This window comes from Mercenaria mercenaria, chromosome 1, assembly GCF_021730395.1.
Source record: "Mercenaria mercenaria strain notata chromosome 1, MADL_Memer_1, whole genome shotgun sequence".
Taxonomy (NCBI): Eukaryota; Metazoa; Mollusca; class Bivalvia; order Venerida; family Veneridae; genus Mercenaria; species Mercenaria mercenaria.
In genome coordinates, this window is record NC_069361.1 from 34,793,067 (window position 1) to 34,813,661 (window position 20,595).

A 20,595-nucleotide genomic window follows, 5' to 3' on the forward strand; every position below is an offset into this window, starting at 1 on the left:
CTATTAACAAAACTGTGTGCTCCACAAGCCATAAGTTACAAGAATGATAGTCACAAAATAAACCACATTTGTTAAGATAAGACGTTTCGTCTATTTTGCTTATTAACATTGAGTCTCAAGTGTATGCCGATGGCCTCTTCTTAAGGTTGTGTTGTTATCAGTTTTGACGAGGAGCTTAAAATTGTTAAATCATTATAAAATGTTTTGAAATATCTTACAAAAATAAGCCTTTGTTTCGTTTTGAACTTCAGAAGATGTATTTAGAACATGATACTGATACATTTTCTAATCACTGCCTTTAATGCCGAACGACCTTACTAATGTCTACATACTGATTTTATGGACAGACAGTCAGCAGAAAAGAGACAATTTATTGTTATTGATCTCATAGATCGCATCAAATACATCATAGACCGGAAATCTTGACATAAGCCCTAAATTTATGACTCCTTTTTCACACATAAATTATTTCAAAATTAAAAAATCAGATAAAGAAATTATAAGCCACAGGTTATTTCAAATCAATAATCTTTTTTATTTTTTAAAAAAAAGGCAGAAAGTAAAAAAAAAATGTTGCATATTTAAAGTAGCTGACTGTAATTTAAAACCTAAAAAGAACAAATAAAAGAAAGTTTCAAATCAGTTGTTTTCAGTAAGAATTTTTTTTTTCATTTCACAAAACCAGGTGGATCAGAAATATTTCATTACATTCTTTTAGTTCCTAGATACAGAAATTCGCGGGATTACTACGTGTCAACAAACTTAAATGTTCTATGTATTTTACCATGTGGTAGCGAAATTAATGTAACGGCACGATAAGATAACTAAGATTAATGTTAAAAGGAAAATGTTTCATACATAATGACAAGTCATAAACTTGTTCGTTTTGATTACACAGGCAACAAATCAAGAACAGCTTGGTACAATCATTATTTCACCGGCTATTAAACGCATGTTGATTCGTGTGTATTTTCTGAACAATGCTCTCATTAGCGGCATCATTTTGTCTAAAAACAACAACAAAACTAGCTTGTCCATTCCGTATGCTTGCTCCAGTTCATTTTTACAATACGTGCTTTGACAAAATTAATATGAGACAACATTGATAACAGCTGCACTATTTTCAAGACATCTTGAAATTTCTTCGTAAATGCTGCGTCCTGGTGTAAAATAACGGTCGCCGAAACATACCTTGGTGTACCACACACCCGTCTAAGGTGATCAACAAGAACCGGATAGATATATGCCATGACAAATCGGCATTTTTATTGCTGTAGGATAGGAATATTGGAAATTGAAAACGATATGTTCCATTCTGAATCTGAGCGATAATTTCTTCAAGTGTGCGTTTTCGCTCAAGACGTTTTCTGCGACGCCAAAATGCAGCAAAAACTATTAATGTTACTGATATTAATTAAAATAAAAGATCCTAATGAGGAAGTAATTGCAATGTTCCTATGTTTTACTGGACGTTCGTATGTTTCATTTAAGTCTGCTATCAGCGGAGGTGAAATACAATCTTTCCCGTGATTAAAACAGACAATTCTTTCCGAGGAATTCTTAATTAGTGGTATTTGTACGAACCATCGTAAAAATCTTTGATACTTACATACACACTGAAACGGGTTTCCACCAACTTCCACATTAAATTGAGACTGGTTGGCATGAAAATCAAACTGTTCATCGAACCAATTGCGTCTCATTTTATTTAATTGACTGGTCGCGTTATTTCTTAAATCTACAAGTGACAGAGAAAAACTTGAATTCAGTGCAATTTGTTCAATATTGTTGATCCCGATGTATAATTCTTTAAGGTGAACATTGTAACTAAAATATAAGTTAGGCCATTATTGGAGAGATCAAGAATTTTCAATTCACTTAGATAACACAACATTTTCTCGAAGTGTGATGTATTAAACTGTTGCAGGATGCTTAACTGGTTATTGGACATATTTAACACTTTTAATGAGGGTGTACTGCTAAATGACTCTCCATTAAAATATTGGATAATATTTCCTTATACCTCAAGTTTTTCTAAATTTAACAGTCCGTCTGTTTTTATTACAACATCAAGATATTGTAACAAGTTATTTTGAATCGAAATCTCCTTAAGCTGAAATCTTTCGCTGATAATAGTGCAAGTAGAATTGAAAATAGTAGAAATTTCTGTGAAGCAACTGTCCATATTCTGTTTTTTGATATTCCTGAAATAATACAATTTCCGAAATATTGGCATTTTCAAATTTATGTTTTTAAAATGAAGGCGAGGCGTACTAGTCGAAATTTTATCGTTAATTATTTTCATAGATATCATTTACTAATTGCAATAGTCCAGAAATGCATTTCGTTTTATAAAACAGATTTATTACTTCATTTACTGTGTGACGCGAAATCAGAAAATAACAACAGTTAAAGTTTTTATATCATAGGTAAAAACCCTGGTTTAAGACCTAGATCTTGACACTGTCCCAAGGAAATTTTTCTTTCAACTCGACTGCACATTCCTTCGTGGTCTGGCTGTAACCACCGTTTGTACCCTATATATCGAATGAATAGCTGAAGTAAAGTTTGAGATTTAATTGCATTCGGTTTGGGTCACTTTTATGGCAGTGTACCTATGTGTGCCGTATATGAATCAAAGCACTGAGAGGACTGATGTGGGCAGCGGTTGACAGCTTCTGTAAATGGGCATGAACAGTTAGCTTTAGTTTTGTGATTCTAGTCAAACTACTTTTGATTAATAAGCATTTTCAACCCTTCTTTAACAAAATCAAATGGTAAAACTCTAACAAATGGGATAAAATAATATATGAGCAAAGCTCATGTGCTTATTGAAAATTTTATGAGGTTTTGTTTTGCTCAAACAGAAATTATTTGGTCCCTGCCCACTGGATATTTAACGTATTGACCTTAAATCAATAATTATGGGTCATTCCCCAGTCTTAAATGACCTCCGTGTCAAATGTGATCTTAGAATAAAGCATAATCTAGTTTTCTGGCAAAAAAGTTCTATTGTCAATGTGATATTGACCTCTGACCTACTGAACTCAAAATCAATAGGGGTCATTGCCTGGTCATGACAAATCTACCGATCTCATGATCCTAGGCCTACGCGTTCTCCATTTATCATCCGGAAACTGATTTGCCTACAGACCGACCAACATCCATCAGCAAACATTGATATTTACAATATGCCCCTCCTCCATAGAAGGAGGGCAATTAATTTTCAAATGAGAAGATGCCCATGTCTCCCTAGTTCCCCAATGCATAGTCGTAATAGGCAAGAAGTCAGTAGAGGATAGGATCGAAAAACAAATAGACACTAATTGGCTGCAATAGAGATCATCTACTTAGCATGCCCAATCACCCTACAAAATTTTCGGTAAAGTGGTTCTCAAGCAAACTGTTTTCCATGTTCAGGCACTTGTGACCTTGACCTTTGATCAAGAAAGCAAAAAATCGACAGGGGTCATCTACTCTACCTGTCCAATTATCCTATGAAGTTTCAACATTCTGGGTCATGGGGTTCTCAAGTTATTGATCCAGAAAGAGTTCATGCCTCTATAACCTTTCCCTTAAATCAAGTGACCCCAGAAGGGTCATCGACTTTGCAATTCCTATCATCGTGATTGAGGATTCTGTGTCAAATGATTCTAAAGTTATTGGTTTGAAACTGTTTCAAAGTTCTGGTTCCTGTGACCTTAACTTTTGATCAAGTTATTAAAAAATTAAATAGGATCATCTACTCTACATGTCCAATCATCGTATGAAGATTCAACATTCTGGGTCAAGTGGTTCTCAAGTTATTGATCAGAAACGGATTTCCGTGTTCAGGCCCCTGTGACATTGAAAGGTGATTTTTATATTTTTATGCCCCGAAGGGAGGCATATTATTTTTCAACTGTCCGTCCATTCGTCACACCAATGTCCGTTCGTCACACCAATGTTAGCTTTTTGCATGAAGGTTCTTTACTCGCGAACCACTGCACCCAGGACCTTCAAACTTCGCCTGCTGATAATACTTATTAAGTACACGACCCCTACTGACTCTGGGATCACCAGGTCAAAGGTCAAGGTCAAAGGGGTCAATGTTAACATTTTGCATGAAGGCACTTTACTCGCGAACCACTGCACCAAGGAGGACCTTCAAACTTCACATGCTGGTAGTACTTATTGAGTACACGACCCCTACTGACTTTTGGGTCACCAGGTCAAAGGTCAAGGTCACAGGGGCCAATGTTACCTTTTTGCATGAAGGTTCTTTACTCGCGAACCACTGCACCCAGGACCTTCAAACTTCATATGCTGATAGTACTTATTGAGTACACGACCCCTACTGACTTTGGGGTCACCAGGTCAAAGGTCAAGTTCACAGCCAATGTTAACTTTTTGCATGAAGGTTCTTTACTCGCGAACCACTGTATCCAGGACCTTCAAACTTCACAAGCTGATAGTACTTATTGAGTACACAACCCCTACTGACTTCGGGGTCACCAGGTCAAAGGCCAAGGTCACACTGGCTAATGTTAACTTTTTGCATGAAGGCACTTTACTCGCAAACCACTGCATCCAGGACCTTCAAACTTCACATGCTGATAGTACTTATTGAGTACACGACCTCTACTGACTTTGAGGTCACCAGGTCAAAGGTACAGGTCACAGGGGTCAATGTTAACTTTTTGCATGAAGGCTCTTTACTCGCGAACCACTGCACCCAGGACCTTCAAACTTCACATGCTGTAGTACTTATTGAGTACACGACCCCTACTGATTTTGGGGTCACCAGGTCAAAGGTCAAGGTCACCTGGTCAAAGATCAAGGCGCTGCGAGGGCATTTGTAACCATTAGTGACAGCTCTTGTTTCCAAATGTGATCTCTTCTTGGTAAAAGCAGGCTATGAATGTATTATACATAAATTACATAGATAAAAGACACTTCAGAATAGTTCTTAAACTAAAAGTAACATTAAAAGAATATTCACAATGAAATAAAATTTTCATTCAATTTTGAAACAACCAAAACAACTACAACTGTCTCCAATATCAACACACATCATGAGCTTCGGGCTGCATTCATTTATTTTTCAGCTGTAGATTAAAGAATGTAATAGGCCTCATAGTCATGACAACATGCATGTTTTAGTGTTGTTATATTTTCTGGTCAACATATGTAGTGTTCCGCTTAAGCCGGTGCTAGGGGGCGTAAGAGGTATTGCACATTTCATAACCTCTCATGAACAGACTCAATCAAACAGAGTCTGCTAATATTACTCTTTTTAGTTGTATTCTATGCTTCCAAAGAATCTTTTTACGAATCTTATTGTTAAAAATGCAAATATTGAAGATTGACATTTTTCTTACTTACTTTGAATCGTCTATAATAATTTCATTGCAGTTTTCCGAATCCCGCTATTGTATAATTATCCGAGAAGAAATCTTACGCCATTACGTGAATATTTGGGGACGAAAACACCGCAAATCTACCGGCGATTAAAAGGCGAACTTGTTTAAAATAATGTTTCTTTCGAATTAATTATATCCTTTAATGACATGTCAATCACAAACACCAGCTGAAATGTAATATTAAATCAAATTGAAGTGCATATGTTCGTATTTTCAGGAAGCAGGTACGAATTTTTCGCCCCCTCCGTTACGGCTGCAATTATTTTCCTAAGTCGTGCAAATAAAAATTATTTACGTAAATATTATGAAATGATCGTATCTTTCTCTAAGAAAAATAAATAAGATAACACCTCTTCTGCTGATTTCATGTAATATATCTTTCCATAAACCTATTTCCATGCTACAAAATTCGACGGATGCACGGTGCAATTTTATCCGAAATAGAACGCACGCCCTGCTAGTTAGATCTATGTTTTCTGATCATATGACCAAAAGAAGCTCTTTGGTGTTGTTATAGTAATAAAATGTTGTTTAACTTTTCTAGCAGAAACTGTGTTTTAATTTATAACGTTTACAAACTTGGTTTTAATACCGATTATAGATCTACGCGGATGTTGCTGAAGTACACATACGATTTTTATAGGTTATTTTTAGTTTATTTTGGTCACGTGATGAAGGATTGTTTCGGTCATGTGATCAAAGCAAGCATGCTCATTTTCATACGCGTTGTTTTTGTTATATAGTATGGATTACGACAAATATTTTTTAAGCAATGCATTTTTTGATAAAGTTGAATCTCAGAAGCTTTCTGAAAGTGAAACAGACTGAATTACGTAACATTTATGGAGGGCATGGAACTACTTGTTCTTCGGTTTCGGATAAGCATTTTGACCGTAAATTTGTGGTATGGTAAATCTGTGGTCACGCTTCGCTGCCCACAAAAATAAAGAGTAAACTACGCGGTGATCCCTTCTATTTTATCGCCATTATATTGTTTTCGGTTATTACGCATCTCCGAATGCCGTTTAGTGTAATAGGAGAAGCCAGGAAACACAAATATATAATAAGGAGGAAAATATTACGACATCAGTTATTCAAAGCAGCTACCTGTTTTGTCCAATCGATGGTTCGCTTTCAATCAGACATTATATTTGTTTTTACCTGTTAAATGTAAGGCCTAAAATAGCACTGTGGGTTTTCATTATAACTTGTCGTCATATTTACTGTTGCCCAGATTACTTCTAGTTGACTCAACAGTTGCTGTAATAAAGTTTAGTGCTTCCTAATAGTGCTCACTGACTTATGTTATCAAAATGAATATTAAAACATGGCAGGATTAGCCATTTTATCAAAGGTAGAGAAGAGTGAAATTATACGTGTTATTGAGGATTCCGATACGGAAATGCAACTAGATCTACTTGTGACGGGCTCCTGATAGACAACTTATAATTAGTATGTTAAGTTTTTGAATTGGAAAACAAAAGTTTTATGTCTGTCAATTATTGGTTCTACCATTAACTGTATGTAACTCAACAATCCATGAAGGGATTCTAATATTACTTGGCACTAATATACCCCATAATCAGATGATGTTTCATGCCTAAATTTCAGACCCCAAGCGAAAAGGTCAAGGCCATACTTGGCGATCAAATATTAACATGGCGTTAACAGGATCTGTTTTGTGTCCCGTCCAGAACTTTATCAAGGGATTACACGATTGCTTGGCATAAATGTTTCCGATAACCAGACTACTTATCAAGCGTAACATCCAGAACCCTAACTCAAAGATGCAACACCCAGATCACTAGGTCAAAGGTCAAGGTCACACTTGCAGGTCAAAGGTCAATAGTTTTTTCTTGTCTCATGAGGGACAATAGCTCTATCATCCGTTAAGGGTTTTGATATTACTTGGCACAAATAAGTCCCATAATGAGTCAACGTGTCTTACGCAACACCCTTTAATCCTAACTTAAAGGTCAAAGTCACAGTCAGAAGTTCAACTTCAATACTGGTTTCTTCCTAGATGTAATAAGCAATCGACAACTGTGATTGTGTGTTAAAAGATACTGAATTACCTACAATACTCCTGATAGTATGACCAAGCATGATTGTACTCGTGTATAGCAAAAGTGAAATCATAGACTAATAGCACTCAAATATAATAAAGTCACAGACAGAATTTAGCACAATATGGTCTTTAATTGCATGTTTGAATTTTAAAATGTTACAAATCTTTCTTACATATGAAGGAATGTTATTCCAAATACCACACCCGATGAAAAGGGGTGTTGCAAAACCTTTTCACAGTAGGAAAGATAAGAATACTTCTTCACTAGATCTTGTTTTGCACTTGTGTTTGTTTGTTTGTTTTGGGTTTAACGCCGTTTTTCAACAGTATTTTGCACTTATGAGTATTAAGGTAACACACTATTGAACGATGATAAAATGATAAAATCACGGGACAGGATGATTTTAATGTTAAAGATATAACGTAATATAATCTGTTCCACCCTTACATACAGGAAAGCCAGCTGACAATTTAAGAATGATCATTACTGAAATAAGATCTATGTCCAAAGTCATGTATACAGGAAAAACCAACAACAACAAATCACTAAATATAACAACCTTCCAGAACTCATCCTCTCATATCAGTTAATATATGTACGTGTAAATGATTGTTTTTAAATGATTAAGAAACACACATAAAACAAAGGCAAAATAGAACAAATAAAACAAAAAGGCAACAATGATTAAACAGGGACATAATGGGATACCAGTCGTTTGTAACAATAACATTAAAAAGCTATAACATACATCGACTTTTTGACAGGCAGCTACGTTTACTATCTATTGAAAGTTTCCCTTTTAATATAATGGTTTATAATGTAACGGTATGGGACGGGTTTTCACTTTACACAGATTGTTACCTCCCTTGATAATTTGACGCCTTTTGTAACGTATGAAAAACGTTTGATCTCTGCTGAGAAATTGAAAGTATTTAGCGCAAATTTTACGGGTTCTTTGGGGAAAAAGGCGGCACGGAGATTTAACGGAGATAAGGAGAGAATTATATGGAAAATAAACGGATCAAATTATAAAGGTCTCCTGTTGAAATCCCTGCTTTTATTTACGGATCCCCATTGAACAGTGGCAGTAAAATAACGGATGCCATTTATACTAAAATCTCCAGGTCTTTATCAAGGATCGTCATCTTTGAAGAACAATCGATGAGCGATAAAAGGCTTCAGAAAAATATATCGAAGGAAGTTCCACTGTTGAACAATTTGACTTTCAGGCCAGTGCTTATAAGTGATAGTAAAGGGAAATACCTAAAGACATTTGCTAACGAAAGTCCTGGCAATGAAATAATATGGGCGTACAAAGGAGGCGCTAGTTCCACAGATAGATATAATTGGTTTTCAAGGAATAAGGATAGATTGTTATCAGAATATGGTAAATTGGCAATCTATATTTGGACTGGCACATGATTTCACATACAAAGAGAAGAAATACATTTATTTGAAGCCAGACCGGTTACCAGCTTTTAACGACACTTTAAAGAAGTTCAAAGAGCTGTGTGTAAGTGATCCAAACATTAAGTTGTCATTTCTACAAGTGCCTTATTATTCAGTTGAAACCTGGAATACCTTGAAGGGTCACGAAGGCCCTAGCGTTTTCAAGGACGATGATGCCAAGTTAAAGGAATTGATTGATCAAGCAAATTTATCCATCGATGCATATAATACAGAGTTGAATTCATATACACCAAAATTCAACGAGGACCTTCGTAGAAGCAGAAAAAAGAAAGGTTGCGCTGCAAGATATTCAGTGAATTTGAACTTACTACTAGATGGGATTCACTCAAAGGCTAGTCTGGCGAAATCTTGGCTAAAAACCTTGTGTCGTAAAATTTCAAGGGACTGTGCTTAGTTTTTTAAGTCATTTAGTGTTGGCAGGGAATGCCCAGCCACGCTCATTTTGTATAGTGTGTGCGTGCTTAGTTTTTTTAAGACATTTTTGTGTTGGCAGGGAATGCCCAGCCACACTTTTGGTTCTGTCTGTTATATAGTTTGTATAGGTTTTGTTTTATAGTTTGTATAGGGTTCTTTGTACATTTAATTTCAAAATGTCTGACACTGCTGAAAGTGCAGAGTCGCTATCAAATACGGTGACTGATAATGAACAGGTATGTTCCAGTTCAAGAGACCGTACACTAACTGAAAAAGGTTTACAGTATCAAAGAGATTTAAATGAGAAAAGTTTTAAAGGGGCTGTCTCAGCTTGGCGAAGTTGCGCGGGCAAAATTTCAATTATGTTGACAGATGAAACAGATATTAAGGTAATACGTGATGGTAGGGATGATCTTGATGTCCGTTTAAAAAATGTTACGGAAGTTTTGGAGAATTTAACAAAATTCTATCATTCTGATCAACATGAAATTGGGCACATACTTGATACTTTTGAAAAGTTGGAAGTCAGTCACCAAGATTTAATGTGTAAAATTGCTGATAAGGTTAGAGAAATACAGTACGAAAACAGGTCAAATACTTCAATGCGTTCTTCACAAAATAGGTCAAGGTCACCTAAGAATTCACGGGTATCTGCAGTGTCCAGAAAGTCAGAAGCTATTGCTGAGGCAGCTGCTTTAAAAACAAAACTAAAGTTTATTGATGTTGAAAATAGGGCTAAAGGTGATCTTGAAAGGATTGTTACGGAAAAGGAATTAGCAATGAATCAAGCTAAAACTGATGTATTTGAAACACATGAGGGAATTCTTGAAACTGTTAATGATAGTCATGATAGTCTGAAATTCTCAGCAGATGAGCAAGGTTCTAGGAAACAAAAGTTGGCAATTCCTTATTACCCTGATTATGCTAAGGACTATGTTGAAGCTCATGCGTCCTTTTGGGGGAACAATTTAGATTCTCAACAACTTACAGATGATATTCCTGATGTTAAGCCACAGGTCAATTTCACCTCAGTTAATACCCCTGTGACTGTTTCTCAGCCACTTGTACCAGTAGCTTCACAAATGGTTGGTGCTGGTTCTTTATTAAACCCAATGGCTTCTTCTTTTACAGTACAAGTGTCAGAACCTGTACATACATCATATCCGGACAATGTAACAGCCATTTCCCCCAGTCATGTGTCTAATGCTCAGGTGTCATCTTTGAAACCAGAAGTTGGTTTGAATTCTGATGATAGTTCTCATCAAGAAATCCTTAAACTTACTTCCTCCTAAGTTAGCTGAACAACTTTCTTTGAGTAGGTTACCTCCTCCTGAACCAAATATTTTTAATGGTGACCCCCTCGATTACCCAGGTTGGAAGTCGGCTTTTCAGGTTCTAATTGAACAAAGGCGTATTCCTCCATCAGAAAAAATACATTACCTACGCAAATATCTTTCAAGTGAGGTCAGAGATGTAGTTTCAAATTTCTTCTTGTTATCTTCTGAAAAGGCTTATGAAGAAGCTAAGTTGTTGCTTGACAAAAGGTATGGGGATCAATTTGTTATAGCAAATGCTTTTCGCAGTAAATTAGAAAAATGGCCAAAGCTTCAGTACAGAGATAGTTACGGTTTACGTAAATGCAGACTTTTTGAAACAGTGTCATGCTGCTATGGACACTATTGGTTGTTTGGGAGTTCTGGATGATGAAAGAGAAAACAGGAAAATGCTTGCTAAGTTGCCTGAATGGGCTGTAGTTAGGTGGAATAGAATTGCTGTCCAGGCAAAGGAGGAAAGGGGTAAATTTCCATCATTTGAAGAGTTTATGTTGTTTGTTACCAAGGAGGCCAACATAGCTTGTGATCCAGTAACCTGTCTTGTGTCCTTTAAGGAAGATGAAAGTCATTCTGTTTCAAAACGAACTGATTCTGGTGGCAGGTTAAATAAAGGTCAACCAGTCAGGACAAAGTCATTTTTATCAGAGGTCAAGGGCAGACAAGGTCACCAATCTGGGTCTGACTCAGTAAGACTCAACAAGATCGAATGTTTGTATTGTAAAAGGAATCATGATTTGCAGCAGTGTATTAGTATTTTAGCAGTTTCTTTAGAAAAAAGGAAGGCCTTTACTAAGGAGAATGGTTTGTGTTTTGGTTGTCTAAGGAAGGGCCGTGTTGCAAGAAAGTGTTTTAACAGGTTGAAATGTGAAAAATGCAGTAAAATGCACCCAACACTTTTTCATGAAGATAAGTCACCAGTTCAGCAAGCCAGTAAGGAAGAAGAAGCAACTGGGGTCGACACTTCAGTCCAAAGACCTGCTTCTCACACGTCCTTTTTAACCCATGCTGGTTCTTGCAGTATGAGTTCATTGATACTTCCTGTGTATATTTCCCATGAGAGTTGTCCAGACAAGGAAATACTTGTGTATGCTATGTTAGATTCTCAATCAGATACGACATTCGTTCTGGAAGATGTTTGCACATCTTTAGGTATTTCTGGTGCTGAAACCACGTTGTTACTTTCCACAATGTACGCTGAAAATAAGGTAATAAAAGGTCACAGGATTAAGGGCTTGACGGTCAGAGGTTTTAATCTTTCGCTTAGTATATCACTTCCTGAAACATATACACGTCAAATCATGCCTGCAAATCGTTCACATATCCCAACTCCAGAAATGGCAAGAAAATGGCCTCATTTAAAACCTATAGAAAATCAGATTGCACCATTGCTCAGTGTTGAAGTCTGTCTTCTCATTGGATATAATTGTTCAAGGGCATTGCTTCCAAGAGATGTTATAGTACCTGTTGGAGACGGCCCTTTTGCTCAGCGTACTGACCTTGGTTGGGGCATTGTAGGTATCATAGGAGCCAACAGTGATGAAGGACAAATTGGTTTCGACAGTGTAGGTCTAAGCCACAGAATCTTGGTTTGTGAGGTTGATCAGTCTTTAGTTGATAAGAACAGTTTGATGGCAGAACCTGTTTTGGTTTCATTTAGGAATAAGGTGAAGGAAATTATAAATCCATCAGGTATAGTTAAGATGATGAATATGGATTTTAATGATCACAATGAAGCGAAATATTAAGAAAGTGGATGGACATTATCAGATGCCCCTCCCTTTTAAGGATGATCAGATATCTCTTCCAAACAATCGAGCATTAGCTGTGGGTCGTTTGCAACATTTAAAACGTCGTTTGAGTAAGGATGAATTGTTTTATACTCAGTATTGTTCCTTTATGCATGAAATGATCAACAAGGGTTATGCTGAAAGGGTGCCAGATTCTTGTATTGAGCCCATTGGAAGTAGGGTATGGTACATACCACACCACGGTGTCTTTCACCCGGAAAAGCCGGAAAAAATAAGAGTAGTTTACGATTGCAGCGCCGAGTACATGGGCGAGTCCTTGAATAAGAATCTATTGCAGGGTCCAGATCTTACTAATGCACTGGTCGGTGTTCTTTGTCGATTCCGAAAGGATTACATTCCAGTCATGTGTGACATTGAGAAAATGTTTTTCAGTTTGTGGTATCCCCAGATCAAAGGGATTTTCTACGTTTCTTATGGTGGGAAAATGGTGATCTCAACTCGGAACCTGTGGAGTACAGAATGTGTGTACACCTTTTTGGTGCAGCTTCTTCGCCCGGCTGTGCGAATTTTGGAATGAAACAAATTGCTTGTGATTACGAAACCGAGTTTGGGTCAGATGTAGCTAATTTTGTACGTCGTGATTTCTACGTAGATGACGGACTCACCTCTTTGCCGAATGTTGAGACAGCAATATTTATTTCTTTTGTTGGGTTTATTGTCGCACCGACACAATTTTAGGTCATATGGCGACTTTCCAGCTTTAATGGTGGAGGAAGACCCCAGGTGCCCCTCCGTGCATATTTCATCATGAGCGGGCACCTGGGTAGAACCACCGACCTTCCGTAAGCCAGCTGGATGGCTTCCTCACGTGAAGAATTCTACGCCCCAAATGAGGTTTCGAACCCACATCGATGAGGGGCAAATGGTTTGAAGTCAACGACTCTAACCACTCGGCCACGGAGGCCCCCTGAGACAGCAATAAGTCTCATCACAAGGACTAAGGATATGTCGAGTAGAGGTGGATTACGGCTACACAAATTCTTGTCTAGTTCTAAGAGTGTACTTGACCAGATCCCTCCAGTTGATAGAGCTCAGGGTCTTACAAATGTTGACCTTCATTATGACACCCTCCAATAGAAAGAGTATTAGGTGTTCAGTGGAGTGTAGAGTCAGATAGTTTCCAGTTTAGAACTACTCTTTCTGATCAGCCATTTACTAGAAGAGGTGTGCTTTCTACGGTTAATTCTATATATGATCCCCTTGGATTCATTTCTCCAGTTGTTTTAGTGGGGAAGCAAATACTGCAACACCTCTGTGCAGATCGTACCTATTGGGATGAGCCTATACCAGAACATTTAAGTTCAAAATGGGAAAAACGACGGAGGACTGATATCTTCCATTTAAAGGAACTGAATATTAGAAGGTGTTTTAAACCTTCCGGTTTTGGCAACGTTGTCTCAACCGAGCTGCATCATTTTTCATATGCTAGTCAGTCTGGCTATGGTCAGTGCTCATATCTGAAGCTTGTAGACGACAAACAGCAGGTTCACTGCACCTTGGTTATGAGTAAATCCAGAGTTGCCCCTCTTAAGACCATAACCATTCCCCGCTTAGAATTGACAGCTGCTGTTGTTTCTGTCAAAATCAGTGACCTGATTCAAAGGGAGTTAGATTTCCGAGATGTTGTTAGTTATTACTGGACAGATAGCAAAGTAGTTTTAGGTTATATAGCCAATGATTCTCGCCGCTTTCAAGTCTTTGTAGCGAATAGGGTACAAATGATCCACGACCATACAGAACTTTGTCAGTGGAGATATGTTGATACAAAGGCAAACCCAGCTGACAGTGCATCGCGTGGCGCTTCTGTTGATCAGTTGTTGAATCAGTCTGAATGGTTTTCTGATCCACACTTTCTGTGGCAATTGGAGTTACCTACCTTTTCCAGCGGTGAAATTTCGTTACAAACTGATGACAAGGAGTTGAGAAAGGTTCAGAGTTTTAGCATTCAAACTAGTATGGGGTTTTCAGATCACAAGGTTTCCGAACATTTTGGTTATTTTTCTAGTTGGAATCGTTTGAAAAGAGCTGTCGCTTTCTGTTTTTTGTATGTTAGTAAGTTAAGGAAATCTTTAAATGTATTCTCATCAAGTCAAAACAATAAGAGTGATGTGTGTCAAATGGACAGTATGTCATTATCTGTTAGTCAGTTAGAGAAGGCAGAACATGCAGTTATAAAGGTAGTGCAGTCTAAACATTTCAGTAAAGAAATTCAATTATTGAAGGGTATTCACCGTGAATCTGCATCAGATTTATCAAACAGACAAGCAGTACATGAATGTAAAACAGTTCTCAGAAGCAAGTCGACTCTTTACCGTCTTGACCCATTTTTGGGTCAGAATGGTATCCTTGGGGTAGGTGGTCGGTTACAACATTCTAAGATGCCTTTCTGTCTAAGAAATCCGGTTATTCTACCAAAGGAAAGTCACGTGACTAATCTTTTAGTTAGACACTTCCATAATCGAGTAAACCATCAAGGTCGCGGAATGACCAGTAATGAGATTAAAGCAAATGGGTATTGGATTGTGAGTATTTGTTCAGCAGCTTACCGTTTGATAGACCGTTGTGTTACATGTCGTAAGTTACGTGGATACTCACAAGTACAGAAAATGGCAGATTTATCAAAGGATAGACTAGATTCAGTACCACCTTTCACATATTGCGGTGTGGACTACTTTGGACCATGGTACATTCGTGAAGGTCGTAAAGATCTAAAACGTTATGGAGTGATTTTCACATGTTTGTGTTGCAGAGCTGTTCACTTAGAAGTTGCTAATTCTGTTACCACCGATTCATTCATTAATGCTTTGCGTAGGTTTATTGCGATAAGAGGTCCTATTAGAGAACTTAGGTCAGATCGTGGTTCTAACTTTGTTGGAGCAGAACGTGTGTTAAAGGAGTCATTAGCAGAAATGGACGTCAGTAAGGTTGAAAGATTTCTCCTGTCTGAAGGTTGTGATTACATTGAGTTCAAAATGAATGTCCCCCATGCAAGTCACATGGGTGGTGTGTGGGAGAGGCAGATTCGTTCTGTCCGAAATGTTCTTGCATTTTTGCTGTATCAACATGGTCAACAGCTTGATGACGAAAGTCTTCGTACCTTCATGTGTGAAGTGAGTTCTATCATTAATAGTCGTCCTCTGTCAGCTCAAAATTTAAATGATGCCAAATCTGTTGAACCCTTAACGCCAAACCACTTACTTATGATGAAATCTAAACTTGTCTTACCTCCACCTGGTTATTTTCAAAAAGGCGATCTGTATTGTAGAAGACGTTGGGGACGTATTCAATACTTAGCGAATGAGTTTTGGTCTCGGTGGCGAAAAGAATATGTTCAAAATTTGCAAGTAAGGCAAAAGTGGATTCGTCCAGTTTCTAACTGCTGTATTGGAGATATTGTACTGATTGTTGATGAATGTTTGCCAAGAAATCAGTGGCGAATGGGTAGGATAACTGAGGTTACTATATGTACTGATGATGACGGACTTGTAAGGAAGGTTAAATTACTGATTGGTACTAAAGTTTTAGACAGTAAGGGTTGCAGAAAGGAATCAGTTACCTATCTTGAAAGGTCAATTCACAAACTTGTATTGCTGTATAATCCGGAGTAATTCTCGGTCGGAGAGCCAAATGTATCGAAATAAGATATAAACATGGTTGAATGTTTTCTAAGTGCATCTTGAAAATTAGAAATCTAATTTTGGGGAGCCATGTAACGGTATGGGACGGGTTTTCACTTTACATACATTGTTACCTCCCTTGATAATTTGACGCCTTTTGTAACGTATGAAAAACGTTTGATCTCTGCTGAGAAATTGAAAGTATTTAGCGCAAATTTTACGGGTTCTTTGGGGAAAAAGGCGGCACGGAGATTTAAGGCAATAAAAGATCGGACCTTTGCAGGGTGCGTGTGGGGAGACAATTCATTTAATTCCTGAGTTCGTGTTGACATAATTTTGTTGTGAAGGATATTTAAAGCGCGCTATAATTATCTACTGACTACATAATATTAAAGATAGTGTTTCGAAAAACAATTCTTATTTCACTTGATTTCAGAAAAGAATATAATATTATGTTGTTTGTCCGGTTACCGGACGTGTAGCCTTAACATTCTAGGTACAGTTCGTGTGTCTCCGTATTTTAGTACAAGGGGGTTATCTCCACTTGAACAAGAATTTGAGAAAGTAGCAGTATATATATGTTGTCACAGCGCATCATAACCCACAGCTAAATTTATATACACATGTAAGCATCAAAACTCCTTGCAAAGAACCGTTAAAGTTCTTTTCATCAATAAGTATACACCATTGACATTCCCAAGGAGGTACCATGCAAGTAACCACTAGTAATTAAGGTGAATGGTGAATGATGAATGTAGTATATCAGATTACAGCATGTCCGTAAGCAACACGAATATCTTAGAAAAATGAAGCAAGCACAAATCATTTCTCAGAATTAAGCATGTATAAAAGCCAGAAAGAAACACACAAACATATAAGATGGACAAATGGTCATGCAACGATGCAAAATGGCTTGTCATAAGGAAGCATGTGAACATGAAAATCACAAATGCATATATGTAAATCGCAAGATTGGATGTACGAAAGCACAATGCAGTTTTTGCCCTAATTCTATTCCATACACTGGCTTAAGCGGAACTCTATTACATATCTTTGAATGGGTCCTGTAATAAACCACTTAATGAATAACTTGTCTGCCAATATTCAAAAACATAACTTCAACTTTAATTTTTGTTAATACCTGACTTTAATACTAAGGAAGACGTGATGTCACATTTGGCAGTTACCGCTCTAAAGTAAGAAACTAGAGTTATTACGAATCAAACATATCGGCAATCTGGCAAAAAGGTAAATGAAGCGACCTTCATAACGATATATGAAAATGTATTTAAACAGCTGTATTACCGAAATTGCTTTTTGAAACAAAATAGCTAGGGCTAAAATATTGATTTTAGCTCGACTATCCGAAGATAAGATTGAGCTATTGCTGGCGTCAGCGTCCAAATTTGAAGTTCTGGTATCTCACTAACTGCTTGAGGAAATGAAGTGCAATTTCAGACAATCTGACAAGCCGTGCACAGGCTACATAACCATTTTTGCTTTTCTTAAACATAGATAGATAGTTTATTAACAAAAGGTTACAAACCCATGAGTTCACATATAACATATAATCATATAACATTTAAATAGTAATGTCAATGGCGGTGTGAAAATTAGTGATTTTACAAATACACATAAGATCAGATGTATACCTATGCAATTTGACATATCTTTAAGCAATTGTCTTGGTCATAAACAGTTCTGTCAATTAACACCAATTCCTGGACATATTAACTACATACTAAACTCGTTATAATTAAGTTGGAATCTACTACTTAAACCTGTAATTATCTAGATATACTATCATTTGTCTTGATCATAAACATTTCTGTCAGTTAACACAAATCACTGAACATATTAACTACATACTAAACTCGTTATAATTAAATGAGAACCTACATAAACATGTAATTATCTGCATATAATATCAGAGAGGAGAAAAGTGTGTTAAGGGTAATAGATAGTTTTACGAATTTCAAAAGCCCTGTATACAAAAGTGGACAATTTTTTCAGGGTAGAAATGTTTTCAGTTGATAACAGTTCTGTAAATTTAGGTATGTTTGGGTTTTTCCAGTAATATTTATGTATATACTTCGCTCTGAGGTCTTTATATAGTTTACATTCTAGTAAAAAGTGAAATTCGTCCTCTAGGTTATTACATATCACACATTTCCTTTCATTTCTTTCGATTTTGTTCGGCTTGTGCCATCTGCCTGTTTCTATCAATAATTTATGTGCTGAATAATTAATCATGTTTGTCCCGTTTCCGATTCAGCAATTTTAAATTATTATAATTATAATAAGTTTTAGTAATGTAAACTGGTATCTCAGACACCACTGGCTGAAACTTCATACACTTGTTATACAATTCTTGTAATACATTTACGACTTGGTTCGCCCCGTTGAAAGTTTGTTATGTTTAAGATCATTAAACTACTATTTTGGCAGACATTAATGTCGGATTAACTTTTGTGACATTTGTTTAATAAAACAAATAAAAAACATTGTATTGTATCACGTTTGTAGAAACAGTCATTCAAATCATTTTCTCTTGTTGTGATGTAATCGCAGTCAAAGTTCCCGTAGTAGGGGTATATCAATAGGTCATCCTTTACCCTGTTAAATGTCTAAAATGGACAAGTCCATTAATCCGTTTGGGCAATGCCATTTATTATTCTAAGGGTTGTTCACTGAAAATTTACAGACTAAATAGCGAACAGTGCAGAACATGATCAGACTGCACGGACGCCATCTTCCAACACATCCTGTTTTATGCAGTGATGAAGATAAAATCCTGTTGACAAAAAAGAACAAGATTTATTTCAAGGAAATTATTTATTTTAAGACATGTAACTAGAGTGTAACATAATAAGACACATCGCTAAGGTGTCGATTTTAATCAGTTAGTTTTGGAATTATAGTTGGTAATTGGTATACAGTTATTTTCATTGATCTGTATTTGCATTGATAATTTAAAACTAACACTGAATAATTAGACTTGCGTCAGTATTATTTCGTTTGATTAAAAGCGTACAAGAGCTAATAAACGTTCAAAGCCGGATTTCACATTCTGTTTACATTCGCAAGTAATTTTACCAGTTGTGCTTTTGGAGTAAAAAGTTATGTTGTCATGGCATTTTTGGACTTATCAATATCGTCGACGTGAACTTTTCACTCTCTGCTTCTCTTTCAAGCATATATCATATATCTAAATCATCGCTTAATCAACAATATCTGAACCTGGGATGTTGCGGAATTACGTGACACGCAGTCCGGCCATTTAATGTATGATCTTGATTTTGGTTGATTGGTAATGAAAAAGAGAACATAAGAACAAAATCATATATTTTATTGAAATTTTTCAATAGCGAGAGACAAATATGACATACGAAATCCAAGACAATACAAAGTTATAAACATAACACTCTGAAATACTTGACTGTAAGTCACCGTATGATATAACAATGGCACAAAAATGATAATTACATCTACGAAATTATAGTTATTTCGGAAAATAATATGTATAGAAAAACGGCCACGATGACAAGATATATATGGATACGCCAGAAGCTTTGATGATACTCGTTGCACCAATACATAGCGGCTGATGGACGAGCAAACAAGTGTATGGAGTTTGATAACTGGGATTTAAAATAACTAAAATCACTCCTTCAAATAGGAAATATGCTAGTATGAGCAAAACCTAGTTTAAGTATGATATGACTGGTAAAATACTAGTAGACATGACAGACCTAACGGACCACAGAGAACACGCGCATCTACCTAGTGGTATACCTGACCAATCCGACTAAATCGGTTCACGTGACTTAATCGACCTCACAGTTAGTTTAAACATATTTATTGCATGAATTTCACAAATAACAATAGTACAGTAACCATTTTGCATGCAAAGAATATTGACGAAAGCACATTGTACTTATAAGGTCAATCTTCTATTATAAGATATACACCAAAAACATGGCTTAAATTTACAAAACAGAATAATATTTCTTGTGCAATACATCCAATTTTAGAAGAAAATATACGATAAGAGATGTTTCTTAAAATCGTAGACACTTAACATATAAGGCTGTATTCTTATAAATCCCAAGAACAAAACAAAATATTGACAGCCTGTTCGTACATATTTTAGAAGTCACAAATAAGTTAAGTGCTAGTAAGAAATTCGTAGTCACTTAACATCATACAAGGCTCTTTTATTCCTATAGTTATCAAGAAAAAGACAAAATATTATCAGCCTGTTCAGTCACATTTCAGAAGTCACAAATAAGTTAAGTGCTAGTAAGAGAAGTAAAGAATTTCAAATCGTGATAGTTATAAGAAAAAATATGTAGAAAAAGAAAGGAATAAATCAATAAATGAAAATAAGTGAAAAAAAATGAAAATAGAAATAATCCATCTGCAGATGAACAAGTTAAAACGTAGAAGGATGTCAGGTGTTATCAAGATATTACAGCACA

The 20,595-nt window shown here is 36.4% G+C and overlaps 1 protein-coding gene across 1 annotated transcript; it reads left to right on the forward strand.

Annotated features, from left to right (window-relative positions):
• Positions 1-12,594: 12,594 nt before the first annotated feature.
• Positions 12,595-16,105, forward strand: LOC128555836 (uncharacterized). Its single transcript, XM_053539571.1, has 2 exons — positions 12,595-12,868; positions 13,575-16,105. Exons 1-2 carry the CDS (start codon positions 12,595-12,597, stop codon positions 16,103-16,105), a joined length of 2,805 nt encoding a protein of 934 aa, XP_053395546.1.
• The last annotated feature ends 4,490 nt before the right edge of the window (positions 16,106-20,595 follow it).

Excerpts from the sequence above, each read along its gene's own strand:
- LOC128555836 (XM_053539571.1), top strand. The coding sequence starts at position 12,595 with ATGATCAACAAGGGTTATGCTGAAAGGGTGCCAGATTCTTGTATTGAG. Across the intron at positions 12,869-13,574 it reads CATTGAGAAAATGTTTTTCA|AAAGAGTATTAGGTGTTCAG; the intron begins GTTTGTGGTATC and ends ACCCTCCAATAG.